Source organism: Cervus elaphus, chromosome 23, assembly GCF_910594005.1.
Source record: "Cervus elaphus chromosome 23, mCerEla1.1, whole genome shotgun sequence".
NCBI lineage: Eukaryota > Metazoa > Chordata > Mammalia > Artiodactyla > Cervidae > Cervus > Cervus elaphus.
In genome coordinates, this window is record NC_057837.1 from 66,713,928 (window position 1) to 66,726,900 (window position 12,973).

General features: G+C 48.3%; 1 protein-coding gene across 1 annotated transcript in view; it reads left to right on the forward strand.

Moving 5' to 3' along the window:
* Positions 1 to 5,258: 5,258 nt before the first annotated feature.
* Positions 5,259 to 12,973, forward strand: part of LOC122681495 (lipopolysaccharide binding protein) — a 31,894-nt gene continuing 24,179 nt past the window's right edge. Inside the window, exons 1-3 of the mRNA XM_043883655.1 lie at positions 5,259 to 5,460; positions 8,319 to 8,433; positions 9,915 to 10,043. Coding sequence (XP_043739590.1) covers positions 5,337 to 5,460; positions 8,319 to 8,433; positions 9,915 to 10,043 — 368 coding nt within the window. The 5' untranslated portion in view covers positions 5,259 to 5,336. The remainder of the gene's footprint in view (positions 5,461 to 8,318; positions 8,434 to 9,914; positions 10,044 to 12,973) is intronic.

Genomic DNA, 12,973 nt, shown 5'->3' on the forward strand with positions numbered 1-12,973 from the left:
GCAAGGTTACTGTGTCCTCTTCTGTCTTTTGCAGGCCTCTGTCCCCACACCAGACCTGTGCTGACCTTGGGGAAGAATCCCCAGCTCTCCAGGAGAGGAAGGCATTTGCTACAAAAGGTCAATAACACAGAAGAAATACTCAGTATGCAACTGTGTCGATCAGGGTCCAGGCAAGAAACAGAATCCAGCTCAGATGGTTCTTAGGATGCGAATGAAGGGGCTATTTACAGAGCTGGGGGTCAGGCTGAAGGAAACCTGTGAAGGATGGGAAGCCCCCAGGAACTAGCCTCCCTAGGCTTGAAGCAGCAAAGAAAGGAGTTGAGGTGTCCCAGCGTTGGGGGGATGCTGGGGTCGAGGGGCAGGGGATGTCAGAAAGGATGCAGCCACAGCCAGACTGAGATCCAGAGCAAAGAAGGAGCAGGAAGAAGTGCCCTAACCCGCTCTCTTCCTGACCTCTGACCTCTTGCCCTGCTGCCCCACGGCTAAGCCCTACAAGAGATAAGGAAACTGAGTCATCACACCCAAGGTCATTTAGCAGCCGAGCCACAGTTCAAACCCAGGCCACCTGGTCCCAGAGTTCATGCCCTTAACCCTTCACTTTTCCACTTTATGTTAATTCACTCAATTATCTACTATGTGCAGCTCAGTATTCCAGGCACTGTGGTTTCCAAACTCTGGGTTTCCTGATTTCCTTTTGAGACTTCGGTCATCAGAACATAGGAAACACCACTGTGTTAAAAGGGAGAGGGTTTTCTCCGCTGTAGGACTCAATGGTAGGGGGAGTGACAAGTGGCTTTGGCTTTTGTAGAGGAGGAGGTCAGCCCAGCAGAGGAAAAATCCAAGGGTTCTGACCAGTGTGGGGCTCATGCTGCTCCGAGGGGCCTCTGCTGGTCCTGGGTCACCAGCAGAGACCCTGAGCTGGGAATTGGCACTGAGAAATGGGATATTTCCTGCCATGTTGTTACCTAGTCCAAGCTCACTCTGCTCGCCACACGACAGGCCAATGAATCCAAGAGACGAGGTGTTGAGGCAAGGAAGAGACTTTATTCGGGAAGCAACTGACCCAGAAGATGGCAGGCTAGCACCTTAAAATAACCAACTTACTGGGGTCTGAATGCTGGGTTATTTTATAGATCAGAGAGAAAGAAGCAATGAGGAACTAAAGTCAAAAGGCAGAATAGAGAGAGAGAGACAGTGGGGAAGCAAAATGAAAGGGTCTTCAGTCTTGTAAAACATCTCCAAGGGAATGGTCAGCCTTTGGAAGGGATGTGTTAATCTCTTCTATTCACAGGTGGGCAGGGACAAGTTCAGTTCAGTTCAGTTGCTCAGTCATTTCCAACTCTTTGCGACCTCATGGACTGCAGCACACCAGGCTTCCCTGTCCATCACCAACTCCCGGAGCTTGCTCAAACCCCCATCCATCGAGTCGTGATGCCATCCAACCATCTCATCCTCTGTCATCTCCTTCTCCTCTTGCTTTCAATCTTTCCCAGCATCAGGGTCTTTTCCAATGAGTCAGTTCTTCGCATCAGGTGGCCAAAGTATTGGAGCTTCAGCTTCAGCATCAGTCCTCACAATGAATATTCAAGGCTGATTTCCTTTAGGATGGATTGGTTGACTCTCCTTGCAGTCCAAGGGACTCTCAAGAGTCTTCTCCAACACCACAGTTCAAAAGTATCAATTCTTCGGTGCTCAGCTTTCTTTATAATTCAACTCTCACATCCATACATGACTACTGGAAAAACCATAGCTTTGACTAGATGGACTTTGGTGGCAGAGTAATGTCTCTGCTTTTTAATATGCTATCTAGGTTGGTCATAGCTTTTCTTCCAAGGAACAAGCATATTTTAATTTCATGGCTGCAGTCACCATCTGCAATGATTTTGGAGCCCAAGAAAATAAAGTTGGTCACTGTTTCCATTGTTTCCCCATCTATTTGCCATGAAGTGATGGGAAAGGATGCCATGATCTTAGTTTTCTGAATGTTGAGTCTTAAGCCAGCTTTTCCACTCTCCTCTTTCACTTTCATCAAGAGGCTTCTCAGTTCCTCTTTACTTTCTGCCAAAAGGGTGGTGTCATCTGCAATCTGAGGTTATTGATGTTTCTCCCGGCAATATTGATTCCAGCTTGTGCTTCATCCAGCCCAGTATTTCACATGATGTACTCTGCATATAAGTTAAATAAGCAAGGTGACAATATACAGCCTTGACATACTCCTTTTCTGATTTGGAACCAGTCTGTTGTTCCATGTCCAGTTCTAACTGTTGCTTCCTGATCTGCCTACAGATTTCTCAGGAGGCAGGTCAGGTAATCTGGTATTCCCATCTCTTGAAGAATTTTCCACAGTTTGTTGTGATCCACACAGTCAAAGATTTTGGTGTAGTCAATAAAGCAGAAGTAGATGTTTTTCTGGAACTCTCTTGCTTTTTCTATGATCCAACAGATGTTGGCAATTTGATCTCTGGTTCCTCTGCCTTTTCTAAATCCAGCTTGAATATCTGCAAGTTCACAGTTCATGGACTGTTGAAGCCTGGCTTGGAGAATTTTAAGCATTACTTTGCCAGTGTGTGAGATGAGTGCAATTGTGCAGTAGTTTGAACATTCTTTGGCATTGCCCTTCTTTGGGATTAGAATGAAAACTAACCTTTTCCAGTCCTGTGGCCACTGCTGAGTTTTCCAAATTTGCTGGCATATTGAGTGCAGCACTGTAACAGCATCATTGTTTAGGAGTTGAAACAGCTCTGCTGGAATTCCGTCACCTCCACTAGCTTTGTTCGTAGTGACGCTTCCTAAGGCCCACTTGACTTTGGACTCCAGGATATCTCGCTCTAGATGAGTGGTCACACCATCGTGGTTATCTGGGTCATGAAGATCTTTTTTATGTAGTTCTAACAAAGGCACCTTAATTTACATTCAAGCAGAGGGGTAGGGTCCTCCAGGCAAGCTGGTAAGGATGATTATAATAAAAAGAGCAATGAAAAGCAAGTCAAGGAAACAGCATCCAACATGGAGTCAGAATTGACTTCCTCCCCGCAACAATATGAATAAACAAAGAATACCTGTCCTCTAGCAGCCGTCAGACTGCAGTCACTCCCGAAGGTGAGCCCTGAGGAAACTCAGGATGTGAAAACACAGGTTACTGGCCCCAGAGAGCTGAGGTGCATGTCAAATAAATGATTTCAGTGAGTCCAGACTCTTGTATCTTCCCATACATAGAAAAGAGCTGAATTGCTTAACTTGGGGTATCTGGTTTTCTTTAACAATAATCCTCTGATGTTCAGACTACCTGCCGTTTATTGCACAATTTCTGAATAACCTGGCTCCCCACCTCGCCTGCTTGGAGCAGTTCTCTCAGGGTTACTTGAGATGCTGTCTCCCAGGCTTGAAGTCCTAAAAATTCGCACTAAATAAAATATAACTCTCAGCTTTCAGGTGGTGAATATTTTTTGAGTCTACAGCACCTGTGGGGGTGGACGCCAGGCCTGGGGCCCTGGGGCAGGCTGTCGGGTTGGGGGAAGGTCTAAGGTCCAAAGCTTACTACTACGGGAAGTCCCGCCCCTGCAAACAGCCCCCAGTCTGGATATTCTCAGACTGCTGCCAAAGGGAGGGTGACTTCTGTGTCCTCACGAGGTCCTCACTCTCCAGACTGTCTCCTCTCCCCCCCATCTTCAAGCTGAAAAAGCCCCTGGGAGTCACCTGCTCTATTCCCTTCATTTTACAAGGGAAACAGAGGCACTCGAGGAAACAGGGCTTGCTGGGGGTCCGCGGCCAGGCAGGGGCCAGGTGGGAACCCTGGTTTACGGGTTCCCAGCCTGGAGCCCCCCACTTTGCCATGGCAGGCTGAGCGCAGGGAGCAGAGGCCCCCAGGCACACTGCCGCCAGGCCTTTGTCCTTGCTCTTTGTTGGCCTGTTAGAGCTTTTTCCAAAGGCCGCTCCTCCTCATCCTTAGGGTCGCTGCTCAGCATGTCACCTCAGAGAAGGCTTCTCTGACCATGGTTTTGGAATGGCTCCCCACAAAGCCAGGTTCAAATCCCTGATGGGTGACAATGGTTTAATCACTTCGCCCCTCTGAGCCTGTTTCTTCAGCTCAAAAGGAGATTAAAAAGGGCTGCTGTAGGCTGAGAGGTGGCAATGTAGCATAAGCAGCATGGTGCCCCCCACATAGTAGGTGCTCAATAAATGCTGGCTTCCTGCCAGTTCCCACCCGATACTGGAAGGAACATAGGACTCAAAAGGTTCAGCACTGCCCTCAGGAGCACCTAGGTTGCTCTCAGGGGTTGGGGTGGGGACAGAGTCCGAAATGTTCAGCCCGATGGATACAAACAACAGGGCACAGAGAAGCCCAGTATGTGCTTCCCTGCGCTTGGTGTGGGGTTCAGACCCCAAGCCCAATTCCAGTGTCTTTTATGGCTCTGCCACAGTCAGGGTGTTGAAGCATTCCAAAGACACATCCAATTTCAAGGAGAGGGCACAGAGACCTCAGCTTTCGATGGAAAGAGTATCAAAGAATTTGTGGACGTATTTTTGTGCTAAGTTGCTTTGGTAGTGTTCAACTGTTTGTGACTCCAATGGACTGCAACCCGCCAAGCTCCTCTGTCCACAGGATTTCCCAGGCAAGAACACTGGAGTGGGTTGCCATTTCTTCCTCCAGCAGGACATATTTTTAAAGGATCACAATTACAGAAAAGCAGAAAGTGGCTAGTGCTTCCCTGATGGAGCTCATGGTAAAGAACCCACCTGCCAATCCAGGAGACAGGAGATTCTCATTCGATCCCTGGTTGGGAAGATCCCTTGGAGGAGGGCAGGCAGAGTTCAAGGATTGGCCAAGTTGCCTTCCAACAGCTTTTACCACCAGCAGGGTTTGAGAAAACCTGTTTCCCAATAGGAGATAGGAAGGATGGGATGGGGTGGGGAAATTTTTTTTACAGAAACAGAGTTGAGTATAACTCAACTGGCTTTGATTCCCGGTTCTGCCACCTGCCAGGGTGTGTGAGCTTGAGCCGGTGACATGGCCTCTCGGAGCCTCAGCTTCCTTGTCTATAAAACCCAGGCCTTCCTGGAAATGAACGTGGGGCCTTTTTGTGAGAAGGGTGGACGGAGTGTCACCTGGACCCAGGCCAACCCACCCTCTCTCCCAGGCGGTGCCAATGGGGCTTTTAAATGACCCGTGACCCCAACAGTGTTGCAAGCAGGTTCCAGTCACTCAGCCTCCCCTCCTGATGCCCAGAACACACCCCACTCAGGAGCCGCCCCAGTCCTCAGGCCTCGGCTATTTAAGGGAGCTGGGCCCAGCCAGAGGCTGCGACAGATCCAGCCCAGCCCCCTGGGAATCCAGGATGGTGACCTCAGCGGGCACCCTGCCCTCCCTCCTGCTGGGAACGCTGCTCACATTCACCTCCGGGGCGCTGGGGGCCAATCCCGGCCTGGTCGTCAGGATCACCGACCGGGGCTTGGAGTACGGTAGGGAGCCGTGGCTGTCGGCTGGATTGGCTGACCTGCTTGGCCCCAGGCTGCTCTGGGGACAGCTGGGGACACAGAGGGGACTCTCTCCCTCAGGGTGGTTGCAGGCTTCCCGGTCAGGCAGCCCTGGCTCGGGGTCTGGCCTTGTCACCCAACTGTTGGGCCGCGTTGGGCACGTTGCTTGTCTTAGCCAGGTTCCCACTAGCCAACAGAGATAAAGATTTGGGGGTGAATGTTTGGTTTGGGAGCTGATTCCAGGAAACACTGTAGCAGGATTGTCACATGAGATGGGGACAGAAGACAGCCAGGAGAGGCATGTCAGTGAGCCAGCTACCGCCCCTATGCTGGGAACAGTTTTGCTGGAAAATTCTTGCTCGAGTTTGAAAACACATGCCTTAGAACCAGAGGTTAGAATGGTGGTCACTCAGAAGGGCACAGAGAGCCTGCAGGGGTGCTGAGAAGGCCCGGTGTCTTGGTCGGGGTGTTGGCTACATGGGTGCATAAACATGTGAAAATTACCTCGCAGTAGGTTCCCTGGTGGTTCTGATGGTAAACAATCTGCCTGCAATCCAGGAGACCCAGGTTTGATCCCTGGGTTGGGAAGGTCCCCTAGAGAAGGGCATGACAACCCACTCCAGTATTCTTGCCTGGAGAATTCAATGGACAGAGGAGCCTGGTGGGCTACAGTTTGTGGGGTCACAGTCAGACAGGACTGAGCAACTAACACACACCTTTAATAAGACAAGTGTCCTTTAGGTTGTGCTTCTACAGATGTTATACTTCAATTTTAAAGAATGGGCAAAAGTAGAACTGTATTTTATTTTTTTATTGATGTATAGTTGATTTACAGTAATGTGTTAGTTTCAGGTATATAGCAAAATGATTCAGTTCTTTGCAGATTATATTCCATTATAGGTTATTACAAGATATTAAGTATAATTCCCTGTGCTATACAGTAAATCCCTGTTGCTTATTATATATATAGTCGTTCATATCTATTAATCACATACTCCTAATTTGTCCTGCCATCCACATTCCATATCATGTCTGTTTTCAATGTCTGTGAGCTTCTTTCTGTTTTGTATAACAATTCATTTGTAATTTTTGTTTTAAGAAGTTAAAACAAAGCCTCAGAAATTATCCGTCCAAGGGGCAAGGGATTGGGGGTATTTATATACCACTCCCCACAGTACTTGATGGAGAGCTGCTCCTCACATATATGGAGCCTCAATTGCCTTATCTGTTCAAATGGGATAATAACATTCCCTCAGGAAGAGTTGTTGGGAGCCCGATTGGCTGGAGACAGAGAGAAGACAATCAAGGAGGCCTTCTTGGAGGAGGTAAGGTAGAAATGATATATGAAAGTTAGCCAGAGACAAGGGATAGCGTTTTGGCAGAGTACCAGCTCCTGCGTGTGCGGGAGGGAGGGCTGCAAAGTGGTGAGAGGCAGAGTGCTCTTTCGGGGAGCTCAGTGGTCATCTGTGTACACACACCCACTCCAAGGGCAGAATCCTGGGTCTCTCATACCTCCAAATAAACAGAAAGTCCTAGTGTAAATACTGTTTATATTGAAACTCTAGATCAGGCAAAATTTGCCTCTTGTTCCTTTCCGCTGTGTAAATGTAACCAGTCCTCTAGAGCTGGACATGTTGGTTCCTTTCCATATTTTTAAACAAGATCCACCCTGCTTTGACCTCCTGGGTGTTTACCGAGTGCTTCGTGTGTGCCAGGCACCATGCAAGAGTGCTTTTTATCCTGCCAGACTCCTTTTGGCTTTGCAAAGATCTCTCTCTCTCTCTCTTTTAAACATTTTTCTTTTCTTAGATTTGTTTGTTTGTTTGTTTAATAATTTTATTTATTTATTTATTTAGGTTTTGCTGAGTCTTCACGGTTGTACGGGCTTTCTCTAGTTCTGGCGAGCGAGGACTATTCTCTAGTTGTAGCACATGGGCTCCTCATTGTGGTGGCTCCTCTCGTTGTGGACCACAGGGTCTAAAGTGCAGGGGCTCAGTAGTTGTCTCACATGGGACCCTCGGCAGGTGGAATCTTCCCAGACTAGGGATTGAACCCGTGTCCCCTGCACTGGCAGGAGGACTCTTAACCACTGGACCACCACGGAAGCCCTACAGGGATCTCTTTTAATCCTCATGCCACCCCAGTGAGGAAAGTATTGCTGTCATTGCTTTTGGACAGACAGAGAATGCCAAGGTTGAGGACTTGCTCAAGGTCACCCAGCAAGAAAGACGCCAATGCCAGGATCCTAGCCCTAAAATCCTTGCAGTCTCTTCTACACAGGCTAGACACTGCGAAGGACAGGAAAGAGGCCCCGCTACGAAGCACACAGCACTCCTTCCTCGTGGAGCTGCTGACGAAGACAGACACCCTGTCCCCTCACCCATAAAATGGGCATGAACATAACCAGCCCACCTGGCATGCCCTGATGCTCCTGAATATCTCTCCTGCCACTTCGTGCTCTTGGGCATGCATATGTGCTTAGTCACTTCAGTCGTGTCCAACTCTTTGCAACCCCATGGACTGTAGACCGCCAGGCTCCCCCATCCATGGGGATTCTCCAAGCAAGAATACTGGAGTGGGTTGCCATTCCCTCCTCCAGGGGATCTTCCTGACCCATGGATCAAACCTGTGGCTCCTGACACTCCTGCATTGCAGGCAGATTCTTTACCCACAGAGTTCCCTGGAAAGCCCCTGGTGCTCCAAAGGGGCTCAATAACCTGCAACCATAAAAATGCTAATCAAGAAGTTGGCCTCTTTCCCCAGGGCAGGTAGGAGCCACTGAAGGGTTTAGAGGGAGGGAAGCAGGCTGACCAGGCTGACTCTCAGCTTTTTTGTGTCCTCAGTGGCCCAAGAGGAGCTGTTGGCTCTGCAGAGTAAGCTGCACGAAGTCACGCTGCCCAACTTTGACGGGGACGTCAGGATCAAACATTTCGGCAGAGTGGACTATGAATTCCACAGGTGGGGCTCCACGGTGGCTGGGTGTCCAGAGAGGAAGGGCGAGAGAGCCCCAGGATGGCTTAAGACCTCTTTGGGGCAGGCAGTGGTGGGATGGTTCCTCGGAGAGTTCAGAGGGAAGTTCTGGAAGGAACTTGGGCCCTTCACTCATTAATACAACATATATTGATGAAGAACCACTAGCTATGTGACCTGAGCCTTTGTTTCCTTATCTGTAAAATGCGGATAACTTTCTGTCTCTTTGGAGTGATAATCCAGGCTCTGGCCTGACACTGGATGCAGTCTGGAAGGGAAGATAGACCTTAAATTTTTTTTTTTTTTTAAATAAACCTTTAACTTTAGATATAGTAACCCAACTCTTGGAGCTGAGGTTGGCACATCTGGAGGCGTCAAGGAAGGCTTCCTGAAGGTGGTGGCATTTCACCTGAGTCTTCAAAGGATATTTAGACCAGAGCAGCTGATGCTTTAAAAAGAAATGCATCAGACTTCCCAGGTGGCTCAGTGGTAAAGAATTCGCCTGTAATGCAGGCGACATGGGTTCAATCTCTGATCCTGGAAGATCTCACATGCCTCGGAGCAACAAAGCCTGTGTGCCATCACTGTTGAGCCTGTGCTCTAGAGCCTGGGAGCCGCAACTACTGAGCTCGTGTGCTGCAACTACTGAAGTCCAAGAGTGCTAGAGCTCTGCAACAAGAGAAGCTACTGCAAGGAGAAGCCCTCGCACCACAACTAGAGAGTAACCCACCCTCAGCGCAACCAGAGGAAAATTGTATGCAGCAATGAAGACCCAACCCAACCAAAAATAAATAAATAAATATTTCTTTAAAAGAAAGACATCAATCACTTTCTGAAGGATTGACAATGAAGCAGGGACAATTGAGCCCGTGACTCATCACACTCCTCTCTGCTCACCACTGACGGCTTCTTTCGGTCCTTCTTTTATTCAGTCCATCAGTAAACATCTATCAAGCACCTACTGTGCACTGCGCAAAGAAAAGGGAACTTGACCATTCCTTTCCCACTGACAGCCCCAGGATATGTGTGGTCTGGGTTTGCTTCTCCCAGGCCTTTCGTGTCTCTTCTTGAGGCTGCCCTCAGCCTTCTCTGAATGAATTCCCCACCTGGGCTGTGGGGAGGAAGGTGATGATGGGGTGCATCTCTGCACTTTACTTGGGGTCCCAGCCAGGGTCGTGAGATCTGTGGACTCTGATCCTGCCTGTGTGACTCTGGGCAAATGCATCCCTTCCAAGAAGTTCTCTTTCCCCCTGTGTGAAAAGGGAACCTGAACAGTGCCAACCCCGTCTGTGAGGCCAACTGACACAATGCATGCAAAGTACTTGGCAAGGCTGCGTGGTTAGCTCAGGGCACACAGCAGGTAAGTAGGAGTTGGGTACCAGGTCCCAGGGTGAGAGCAAGACCCCTGCAGAGACTAGACCTGCCTCTGCCTCCGCACTGATGCCTCTTCTGTGGGTCTCTCTCCGCAGCCTGAACATTCAGAGCTGTAAGCTGCTCGGCTCTGCCCTGAAGCTCCTCCCCAACCATGGCCTGCATTTCTCTATCTCTGACTCCTTCATCCAGGTCACAGGAGACTGGAAGGTGCGCAAGAGGATACTGTAAGTTGGCTGTGCTCCCAGGCCCTTGGAACCTTGACCTTGGCTTTCATTCCATCCTTCTTGGGTCCAGGGTGTTCTAGCTTTCCCCACAGCAGACCCCCAAGGCAAGAATTCAAGTCCAAGTACTTTATCTGGTGAGTGACTTAGGGAAACATCCAAGGGTTGTGCAGAAGTGAGGCGGGGAAGAAAGAAGTCAGCTTGGCAGCTACTGGAGCTCAACCCTCCCGGGGTCAACCCTCTTGGGGACATTGTAGGCAGAGCATGCCTCTGAGTTATCCCGGTCTCCTGTCTGCCATTGGTCAAGGTTGGGCTGACCTCTCCAGCATTTTGAACTGTTCTCTGACCTCTGAGGTTCTTAGATGGAAGGTAGGTTAGTCTCCTCAGGCTGCCATAATGGAATGTCACAGATCTCACACTTCTGGAGGCTGGAAGTTCAAGATCAAGATGTGGGCAGATTTAGTTTGCTCTGAGGCTTCTCTCCTGTGCTTGCAGATGGCTGCCCTGTTGCCACATCCTCACATGGCCATCCCTCCGTGAGCCTGCACCCCTGGTGGTTCTCTGTGTCCAGATCTCCTCTTCTTAGGAGGACAGACTGGACTCTAGGCCACCCTAATGGTCTCATTTTAACTGGATCACTTCTTTAAAGGCTCTATCTCAAATACAGTCAAATTCCGGGTACTAAGTGGCCTTTAACGTACAAATTCAGGGGACACAATTCAACCCATAACAGGAGGGCAAATATGGGTGACCTGGCCGTACTGACACTGTAGACCTGCCCTGTCCAATATAGTAGCCTTTGTCCCCATGTTCTTACTGAGTACATGAAAAGTGGCCAGAACAGATGGAGATCTGTTATAAGTTTAAAACACTAGATTTGAAGACTTAGTACAAAAAAGAACATAAGAAATCACATTAATAATGTTTATGTTGATCACACGTAGAAATGATAATCATATACTATTCAAATTATTCTCACTCCTTTAATTTTGCTTTTTTTAAATGTAGCTACCAGAAAATTTTAAATTTACCCGTGTCGTTCACATTATATTTCTGTTGGACAACAGTGCTTTAGAAAGATGCTCAGTATGTAGATCAGTATATTGGGCTTCCCAGGTTGCTCAAATGGTGATGAATCTGCCTGCAATGTGGGAGATCTGGGTTCGATCCCTCAGTCGGGAAGATCCCCTGGAGAAGGAAATGGCAACCCACTCCAGTAGTCTTGCCTGGAGAACCCCATTGGCAGAGGAGCCTGTTAGGCTACAGTCCATGGGGTCACAAAGAGTCGGACACAACTCATGTCCAACTCTGCAACCCCATGGACTGTAGCCTAACAGGCTCCTCTGCCAATGGGGTCTCCAGGCAAGACTACTGGAGTGGGTTGCCATTTCCTTCTCCAGGAGAACTTCCCGACCCAGGGATTGAACCCGGGTCTCCCGCATTGTAGGCAGACACTTTACCGTCTAAGCCACCATAGGTCATCAAAAGTTGTTGTTCAGTAGCTAAGTCCTGTCCAGCTCTTTTGTGACCCCACGAACTGCAGCATGCCAGGCTCCTCTGTCCTCCACTATCTCCTGGAGTTTGCTCAGATTCGTGCCCATTGAGTCAGTGATACTATCTAACCACTTTTTTCTCTATCAACCCTTTCTCCTTTTGCCTTAAATTTTTGCCAGTGTCAGGGTCTTTTCCAGTGAGCTGGCTCTTCACATCAGGTGGCCAAAGTATTGGAGCTTCAGCTTCAGCAACAGTCCTTACAATTCAGGGTTGATCTCCTTTAGGATGGACCGGTTGGATCTCCTTGCAGTCCAAGGAGCTCTCAATAGTCTTCTCCAGCACCATAGTTCAAAAGCATCAATTCTTTGGTGCTCAGCCTTCTTCATGATCCAACTCACATCCATACCTGACTACTGGAAAAGCCATAGCTTTGGCTATATGGACCTTTGTCAGCAGTCATTAATGTTTGCATATTATTCAATTTCCATGACAGGAATCAGACCATACTCTTCAAGATCTCTTCATATGACCATATGAATATCTAGCTCATTCTTTTTTTAAATTTCTTTTAATGTAATATTTTTACTGAGGTGAAATTCACATAACATGAAATTAACCATTTGAAAGTACCCAATTCAGTGGCATCTAGTACGTTCACAGCGTTGTGCAACCGCCACCTCTACCTAGTCCCACAATGTTTCCATCACCCCGAAAGATGCTCCACACCCATTAAGCACTTGCTCCCCAGTTGCCCCTCCCCCAACCCTGGACCACCACCAGTCAGCCTCTGTCTCTATAGATTTGCCTATCTGGGACCTTTCATATAAATGACATCATACAGCACACATATTTTTCTGGCTTTTGTCATGCAGCATAATATTTTAAAAAAATATTAGTTAATTAATTTGGCTGCACTGGGTCTTAGTCAGGGTACACAGTATCCTCAGCCACATCGTGTAGGAAACTTTACTCCCTGACCAAGGATCGAACCCAGACCCCCTACATTAGGAGTGCAGAGTCTGAGCCACTGAACCACCAGGGAAGTCCCTTATGGAGCGTAATATTGTTGAGGTTCATCCACACTACAGCACATATCGGTGCTTTATTCCTTTGTATGAATGACTAATATTTCATTGTATAACAAGACCACATTTGACCTCATTCTTTGTAAAGGCTTCATCACACAGATGCCCACGACTTATTGAACCTGTCCTGGCTAGTTGACATTTAAACTTAATTCCTCATTTCTTGCTATTCCCCATGATGCTTCAGTGAACTTCCCCACACAAATATCTTGACAGGATAAGCCACAGACTAAAGACTTGGAAGTAAAATTACTGAACCAAAGCTATGTAGTTACAATCAGGATCAGTTCAGTTCAGTTCAGTCGCTCGGTCGTGTCTGACTCTTTGCGACCTCATGGACTGCAGCACGCCAGG